This window comes from Lolium rigidum, chromosome 4 (genome assembly GCF_022539505.1).
Source record: "Lolium rigidum isolate FL_2022 chromosome 4, APGP_CSIRO_Lrig_0.1, whole genome shotgun sequence".
Lineage (NCBI taxonomy): Eukaryota > Viridiplantae > Streptophyta > Magnoliopsida > Poales > Poaceae > Lolium > Lolium rigidum.
The window spans coordinates 56,804,382-56,813,155 of record NC_061511.1 but is presented as its reverse complement, the minus strand read 5'-3'; the positions used below and the strand labels follow the sequence as shown (position 1 = coordinate 56,813,155).

General features: G+C 39.2%; 1 protein-coding gene across 6 annotated transcripts; it reads left to right on the top strand.

Moving 5' to 3' along the window:
- Window positions 1–246: 246 nt before the first annotated feature.
- Window positions 247–7,833, top strand: LOC124708407. 6 transcript variants are annotated; one of them, XR_007005128.1, is made up of 5 exons: window positions 247–333; window positions 478–538; window positions 1,351–1,413; window positions 3,591–3,675; window positions 3,760–3,926. XR_007005128.1 is itself a non-coding variant. In XM_047240083.1 (5 exons), exons 1-5 carry the CDS (start codon window positions 292–294, stop codon window positions 3,810–3,812), a joined length of 315 nt encoding a protein of 104 aa, XP_047096039.1. In that variant the 5' UTR covers window positions 253–291; the 3' UTR covers window positions 3,813–3,926. The 6 variants fall into 6 exon arrangements, 2 of the variants coding, with proteins under 2 accessions (XP_047096039.1, XP_047096040.1); XM_047240083.1 differs by having other exon boundaries at window positions 253–333; window positions 1,351–1,424; XM_047240084.1 differs by having other exon boundaries at window positions 257–333; window positions 484–538; window positions 1,351–1,424.
- The last annotated feature ends 941 nt before the right edge of the window (window positions 7,834–8,774 follow it).

Below are 8,774 nucleotides of genomic sequence, written 5' to 3'. Positions count from 1 at the left end.
GTGGGGGCGACCGAGGAGAGCAGCGACGTCTCCTAGGAAGGAATGGGCATGATGATGGAAGCCATGTGGCACAAGGTACTCCTGTTTCCCTCTCCAGTAGTTCACATCAAAGTTTGTTTCGTTTACTAATCTACTGGTATTTTGGGTTTTACATTGCAGGGAAACTGGAAGAAGCTGTTCAACATATCGCAAAGGAAAATCCCGAACCAATGATGTTTTTTTGGTGTTATGTCGGTGGCTTCAAGTGGTCCCACTGTCGTGTGGCGGTGGTGTGACCATTGCACCGCAACTATGGTGATGGCGGGGGTGTTCTGCTTTGGCTACAACACTAATGTATGTGCTCTTGCTGCTCATTCTAGTCCGCAAGCTTGTCCATGTTTGTGTTGTGGTGTTGCCTTTGTACCAGCAGCACAAGTGTCTTTTTCCTCTCTGTTGGGTTTGCCGTGTTGGTTCACTCGCTACAGTTTGCTTGTTTAGGTGCAGGTGCAGCCAACCAACCATGAAGCGGATGCAGGCAGACGCAACAAATGCCGACATGGTAAACTCCCTTAAACCAGAAGGCGCAAATGTCATGTGCTTGTTGGCTTGGTTTTGTTCAATTTATTGATGTCAACCATGAACTGAATAAATTTTTTAGAGTGGGCTTCATTTGGAGCTTGAGTTCTTATTTAAGAGGGTGTGTTGTATATTGTTGTAGTGTGTGGGCTTGGTTCCGCTTCTAGAGCTCATATGATCTGACTAGATCAAAGTTAGTTGCTTTTTTTTAATTCAACAAACAAATTGCTTCCTTTTTCTAGAGATTAATTTTGTTGCTGCCTTATTGAAAGATGCCCCTAAACTGACGGTTGCCTGACTTGGAGAATATTTGCTAGCTTGATAACTTTTTTTAGCAAGGAATATTGAATCCGGACCAATATGTGGTTCCTTTTAACTTTTGCTCCAAAATGCTCTCTAGATGTATATAGTATTTACTTGGCTTTTAGGATTATGTGTAAGTTGCTAGGTTCAGACTTGGGTCAGTGAAGCAAATATTGATTGTTGCATGTATGTTGATTGTCGGTGTCAGCCAGCTGCAATTGGTCGATTAAAATGCACGATATATCCCTGTTGTGACTTGGAAATTGTTTCTCTTTTCCAGTTTGAATTGAGTGTGGAGACAGTAGACAAATTCTTGCCTAGCTTGGAAATGTTATCTACATGTACGTTGTATGCCTAGCTTGGAAATTGTTGCCTGACTTGAAAGTTTTCTAGCTTTAGTAATTCCTTCTTTTAATAAGAATTTAAGAATTGTACCAGTTCCTGAGCACTTTTTCTGCGTGTTTGTGTGTTTCGGGGATTTCCACTTGGTAGCCATGGCTGCTGGATCTATCTGGCTGGTAGCAGTGACCTTCGTCTTCGACTTGGTGGTTCTAGGTGATTGTCAGGTTCCTCACTTGTCTCTTCTGAATTAGAACATTGGTGGTGTGGTTGTAAATATATTGCATTGGCGCTGCTTTGGTTTAGTGTTCTGTTATGATCTCCAATGGAAGCTATATTAGGTAGCTAGGAAATTTGACGGCCTGTGGTGTTTTTATGGCTGGTCTATGTCAGCATTGCTTGCTTATGCTGCTTAGAATTTTGTATTGGCACTGCTTTGGTTTAGTATCATGTGTTGATCTCCAAGGGAAATTATATTGTGTAGCTATGAAATTATTAAGGATTCACTTGCTCACTTGATGGTTTTTGTTATCTAGTTGTAGCTACTGAACATGTGGTCATGGACGAACGCAGTTGCGTACTTATTATCACTTGGCTTATTATATGCCAAATGCATGGACAAATGCATGATGTTATTTGCCTTGTTATATTTGAGTAGTTCAGTGGCATGTCACACATCAGGTTAGGCTGTTGGAGTCATTGCATCAGAGCTAGGGATGGATACAATGGTCTGAGCACATATTTGAAAATTCTTTAGTGCTGAATATTACAAGCCTGCCACATATAGCCTGGCACATCAGGTCTTGAGTGAACTATGCTGAGCTCTTGATTATTCATATGCTTCATAGATTAGTTGTGTTCACTAGCACAACTAGTATGGCAGTATGTGCAGAAGTACTTTACTAATGTAATATTATTTGAGTCATGTAGGCCTTGCATATCCCATTGTTCTCATGTTGTCTCTGGATTGCCTTCCAAATATTTCTAGAAGCTTGCCGCCTTTCTAATCAGTTTTGCTATTGGCTTGATTGAAACATATGCACATCGTAGTATGAGTGATATAGCATTTTGGTCGAAAATTTGCAAGTCTTTGTTTGCGGTCATGTTATGGTGTAGCTTCCGAGTTAAACTTGACATGACACTCGTCGTTGTTGTTTGTTTGTATATCCTCGGTTATGAAGTTGTGGATATTTTACCTTTATGTAGATGTCTATTAGTCGTTAACCATGTGGTATAAATATATCAAGCCTTGGTACTGTACAAGTAGATTAGTCAATGTGCTGCTCTAAATTAGCAGCGAGACTTCTTTTGTTGTCTTGTTTCTTGTTGCGAGATTTAGACTCCTCCATTGTTCCTGAATTTGAAAATTACACTACATGTTACACATTGTGCTTGCCTACTTTATTATCCTCCTTGTTGTTTAAATCGTGCTCCAAATTTTGAGCACTCTCTGCTAATTAATTTCGATTGATTAACTAGCTTAAACGTGTGTTCTTTACCGACTATTATTTGGAGTTACAATTTTTGAAGTGTTAGTGTTTTCTTTTTGTTGACCTGAACATGGTTTGTTCTTTTATAAATATTAGTTTTTGGTTTGCTGGGTCTTGAGTAAATGAATGAATGAAGAGAACAAGTGTGTTTATTAGCCAATAGACATACTTGCACTCTTACCCAGGCAGCTTATAAGAACAATATATGCTCGTGTTGGGTGTTAAAAGAACTCTACTTGTTTGGTTTGGTTAAAATGGATTTTATTCAAGTTGCCCAAGTCATTTTCTCACTTTGTTTTTATCAATCCGATAAGAGCTGGCGCTAGGATTTATTCATTGCACTCACAGTTACTTAGACTTGTCGATCTCTGTAGTTCATACATATTGGCATGCTTCTTATGTTCAAGTGTTTTTTGCTTGCTGGGTAAGGAATGAGTTAATGCAGGGTACAAGTGTATTTTGTAGTGGCAGTTATTTTGGAGTCTTTTCTAACTATCAGTATTTGCTTTGCTGACCATGCATTGTTCTTATTCGAGGATAACGAGGAGGGCTAAACAATGACAGTTGTGTCCTTCGTCTTTGACTCCATGTGCTGTTTTAGGTAAGTTTCTAGTTCCTAATTGTTTGATTGCTTGCATTAGCCAAGTAGTCGATATTGCTGTTGGGTGTTCTCTCGTGATGGTGAAAACATATGTAAAGTCTGATGTTATCATATATACATTGTCTTGAAGAATGATTCATTTGATATTGTGGTTGTTTGGTACGTCATGTACATGTTGTGGACTGCAGTCTCAGGACACAACTTCTTTCTTCTTGCTTGTTATCCATATATAGCCGTCTGGTCTGATCATCACATGATGAATCAAATAATAGCACTTAACTTTTACCTATGTTTCCAAGAAGGGGATGTTTGGTGGAGGCGACCGAGGAGAGCAGCGACGTCTCCTAGGTAGGAATGGGAATGATGATGGAAGCCATGTGGCAGAAGGTGCTCTTGTTTCCCTCTCCACTAGTTCACATCAAAGTTTGCTTTGTTTACTAATCCACGGGTATTTTTGGTTTTACTTTGCAGGGAAACTGGAAGAAGCTGTTCAGCATATCACAAAGGAAATCCCGCAGCAATGATGTTTTTCGGTGTTATTCGGTGGCTTCAAGTGGTCCCGCTGTCGTGTGGTGGTGGTGTGACCATTGCACCGCAACTATGGTGATGGCGGTGGTGTTCTGCTTCGGTTACAACACTAATGTTTGTGCTCTTGCTGCTCCTTCTAGTCTGCAAGCTTGTCCATGTTTGTGTTGTGGTGGTGCCTTTCTACTAGCATCAATAGCTTGTCTTTTTTCTCTCCGTTGGGTTTGCCATCTTGGTTCACTAGCTACAGTTTGCTTGTTTGGGTGCAGGTGTAGCCAACCAAACATGAAGCGGATGCAGGCAGACGCAGCAAATGATGACAGGGTAAACTCCCTTAAACCAGAGGGCGCAAATGTCATGTGCTTGTTGGCTTGGTTTTGTTGAATTTATTGATGTCAACCATGAACTGGATTTTTTTTTTAGTGTGGGCTTCATTTGGAGCTTGAGTTCTTATTTAAGAGGGTGTGTTGTACATTGTTGTGGTAGTGTGTGGGCTTGGTTGCGCTTCTAGAGCTCATATGATCCGGACTAGATCAAAGTTAGTTTTTTTTTTAATTCAACAAACAAATTGCTTCCTTTTAGAGAATAATTTTGTTGCTTCCTTATCTAAAGATGCCCCTAAACTGACTGTTGCCTGACTTGGAGAATATTTGCTAGCTTGATAACTTGTTTTAGCAAGGAATATTGAAACCGGACCAATTTGTGGTTCCTTTTAAATTTTGCTCCAAAATGCTCTCTAGATGTATATAGTATTTACTTGGCTTTTAGGATGATGCGTAAGTTGCTAGGTTCAGACTTCGGTCAGTGAAGCAAACATTTGTTGTTTTGCATGTATGTTGATTGTCGGTGTGGGCCAGCTGCAATTGGTCGAATAAAATGCACAATATATCCCTGTTGTGACTTGGAAATTGTTTCTCTTTTCCAGTTTGAATTAAGTGTGGAGACAGTAGAAAAATTCTTGCCTAGCTTGGAAATGACATCTACATGTACTCTGTATGTCTATCTTGGAAATTGTTGCCTGACTTGAATTTTTTCTAGCTTTAGTAATTCCTTCTTTTCATAATAATTTAAGAATTGTACCAGTTCATGAGCACTTTTTCTGCGTGTTTGTGTGTGTCAGGAATTTCCACTTGGTAGCCATGGCCGGTGGATCTATCCGGCTGGTAGCAGTGACGTTCGTCTTTGACTTGGTGGTTCTAGGTGATTGTGAGGTTCCTCTCTTGTCTCTTCTCATTTAGGACTCTGGTGGTGTGGTTGTAAACATATTGTATTAGCGCTGCTTTGGTTTAGTGTTCTGTGATGATCTCCAATGGAAGCTATATTATGTAGCTAGGAAATTTGATGGCCTGTGGTGTTTTTATGGCTGGTCTATGTCAACATTGCTTGTTTATGCTGCTTAGAATTTGTATTGGCACTGCTTTGGTTTAGTATCCTGTGTTGATCTTCAACGGAAATTATATTGTGTAGGTATGAAATTATTAAGGATTCGCTGGCTCACTCGATGGTTTTTGTAATCTAGTTGTAGCTACTGAACATGTGGTCATGGAACTATCTGCAGTTGCGTACTTATTATCACTTGCTTGTTATATGCCAAATGCATGCTTGCACGCATGATGCTATTTGACTTGTTATATTTGAGTAGTTCAGTGGTATGTCACGCATCAGGTTAGGCTGTTGGAGTCGTTGCATCAGAGCTAGGGATGGATACAAAAAGAAGCTTTGGTCTGAGCACATATTTGAAAATTCTTTAGTGGTGAATATTACTAGCCTGCCACATATAGCCTGGCACATCAGGTCTTGAGTGAATTGTGCTGAGCTCTTGATTATTCATATGCTCCATAAATTAGTTTTGTTCACTGGCACAACTGGTGTGGCAGTATGTGCATAAGTACTTTACTAATGTTCGTCGGACTCCTTATTATATTATTTGAGTCATGTAGGCCTTGCATATCACATTGGTCTCATGTTGTCTCTGGATTGCCTTCCAAATATTTCTAGAAGCTTGCCGCCTTTCTAATTAGTTTTGCTCTTGCCTTGATTGAAACATATGCATGTCGTAGTATGAGTGATATAGCATTTTGATTGAAAATTTGTAAGTCTTTGTTTGTGGTCATGTTATGGTGTAGCTTCTATGTTAGAATAAACCTGACACAGTCAGTGTTGTTTGTTTGTATATTCTCAGTTATGAAGTTGTGGATGTTTTACCTTTATGTAGATGTCTATTAGTCGTTAACCATGTGGTATAAATATCTCAAGCCTGGGTCTGGACAACTAGATTAGTCAATGTTCTGCTCTAAATTAGCAGCCTCCTTTTGCTGACTTGTTGCTTGTTGCGAGATTTAGACTCCTGTACTGTTCCCGAGAAAATTACACTACTTGTTACACATTGTGCTTGCCTACTTTATTCTCCTCCTTGTTGTTTAATCTGTCCTCCAAAATTTGAGCACTCCCTGCTAATTAATGTCGATTGATTAACTAGCTTAATCACTAGTTTTTATTACCGGTTGGGTAGTGAACGAAGCATAAACGTGTGTTCTTTACCGGCTATTATTTGGAGTTACAATTTTGAAGTGTTAGTGTTTTCTTTTTGTTGACCTGAACATGGTTTGTTCTTTTATAAATATCAGTTTTTGGTTTGCTGGGTCTTGAGTAAATGAATGAATGAAGAGAACAAGTATGTTTATAAGCCAATAGACATACTTGCACTCTTACCCAGCCGGCTTATAAGAACAATATATGCTTGTGTTGGGTGTTAAAAGAACTCTACTGTTCGGTTTGGTTAAAATGGATTTTATTCAAGTTGCCCAAGTCATTTTCTCATTTTGTTTTTATCAATCTGATAAGAGCTGGTGCTAGGATTTATTCATTGCACTCACAGTTACTTACTTAGTGTTATGTTGAGGACTTGTCGATCTCTGTAGTTCATACATATTGGCATGCTTCTTATGTTCAAGTGCTTTTTGCTTGGTAGGTAAAGAATGAGTTAATGCAGGTTACATGTGTATTTTGTAGTGGCTGTTATTTTGGAGTATTTTCTAACTATTTATATTTTGCTTTGCTGACCATGCATTGTTCTTGTTCGAGGATAACGAGGAGGGCTAAACAATGACAGTTGTGGCCTTCGTCTTTGACACCATGTGTTGTTTTAGGGAAGTTTCTGGTTCATAATTGTTGTGATTTCTTTGTACATGTGCCTTCCCATCGTTGGCCTCATGTTTTATCTGTTTGTTTGTACAAACTTCTACTACTCAAGTTTTTTTACAGTGGAAGGACACATTATGAAACTCAGGTTTCTAGGTCAGGTCCCAGCAGTGATCATCTGGTCATGTTTTTATCTGTTTGTTTATAAAAATTTCAACTTCTCAAGTTTCCGAAAGTGTTTAATTGCTTCCTTGTTACTGCCGTGATTGAAAAAAATTCTATTTTTTATTCCATTCTTTCGCATCAAATTATTGGAATTTGTGATGTCAACTCGTTGGTCCTAGACCTGGGATCATTTGTGCTATTTTTCATTCTTTTCACCTGGGACCTCTCTAACTAGCCATACAGAGATCAAACTATCTATCTGCTGCATGTAGCAAGTTAGTTGTTTAACTTTTAGTCTTACTTTGACATGCTCAATTCTCAATCCATATTATTTGAGAAAATTGGTCCATCTTATTTGCATGTGATGATGTTGAGAAGTTTGTGACTGACTACTTGCTATGCAATGTTAGTTTCCTTTGTTCATTGATTGAGTTAATTAGTGGAGCATTTCCATTGTTTGTACTCTTCCTGGATTGTAAAGTCTGAGCTTGTGGATATACCATGTTGGGTGAATGTTAATATTATCACGTGCCAACCTGAATTTGTGGTTTATAAATGTTCAGAAATGAAGGAAGTCCATGCAAAAATTTCAAGCTTTTCTTACTTGAATAAAAATCTGATCATGACCATATTAATAATGTATTTTCTGTTTTTTGCCGGTTCCGTTTGGTCTGGTATAGGGAGCGTGACATCGATCGGTGTCGAGGATGATGTGTCCTGGCAGTTTCAGGCAGCGAGTGGCTTCCTTCCCCGCCTCCGGGTCAAGTTTCCGGTTCCTATCATTTCTCATTTGTGTGCTCTGTGACACCCCAGCCGTGGAGCTGTGGCTGTAATTTGCTCCAGCCATCAAGCAGGTGAAGTGTTGGTTTTGACTTTGGTGATGGTGGTATGGTTTCTAGGATTTGGTCATGCCATGATCTTGTTGTTCTGCTGGCTATTAATCTGGTTACTGCATGTTGTTTTTGTTCTGAAGAACAGTCTGCGGAGCTGAATTTACTATGCTAAATAATTGCCTAAGTTTACTTTGTGCGTTACTGTACTTTAGTCTTTGGATGGTCATGAAAGTTCTAGTGGCCTAGCTTTTTATTAAAACTCAATTTACATGCTCACAACACGCCCTCCAGCTCAAAAAAAAACCCCTCTGCTATTAACTTCCATCACCTTAAGTGATTCGTTTTGTCCAAAAATATTGGGTAAAAGGAATCTGTTCATACTTTGGAAGAGAGTGTTTTCTAGATATTTTGCATTTCTCCTATGTAGTTGGCACCTGAATTCACGCCTCTGCTTTTGGTGCATTGTCCAAGCAAGAAAGTTGATGCCCAAGATATGTTACTGTGTGGGTTTAGGTTAACCCATTAGGATGCATGAGTGTGATGTATGTGTTTTCCTGGAGCCTAGCTAGTTAAGTTGTGTGTGCTAGGTGCAGTTCTTTTGTAGTGAGATGGAAGTTGTTTCTAGCTCATGAGTGAACTGATAGTGGAGAAACCTCCTATATACAATAGTCTTCTTTCTTTTATTTAGAGGACTCTGACCTGATGGGAACATTTGGTATACCTGAGGACATGGCGGCTCATCAAGGTGTTACGGATTTCCATTCAAATAATTCTACGCTTCCAGTATGGTACAATAATCGCCATGCTAAATAATCGTTCTTA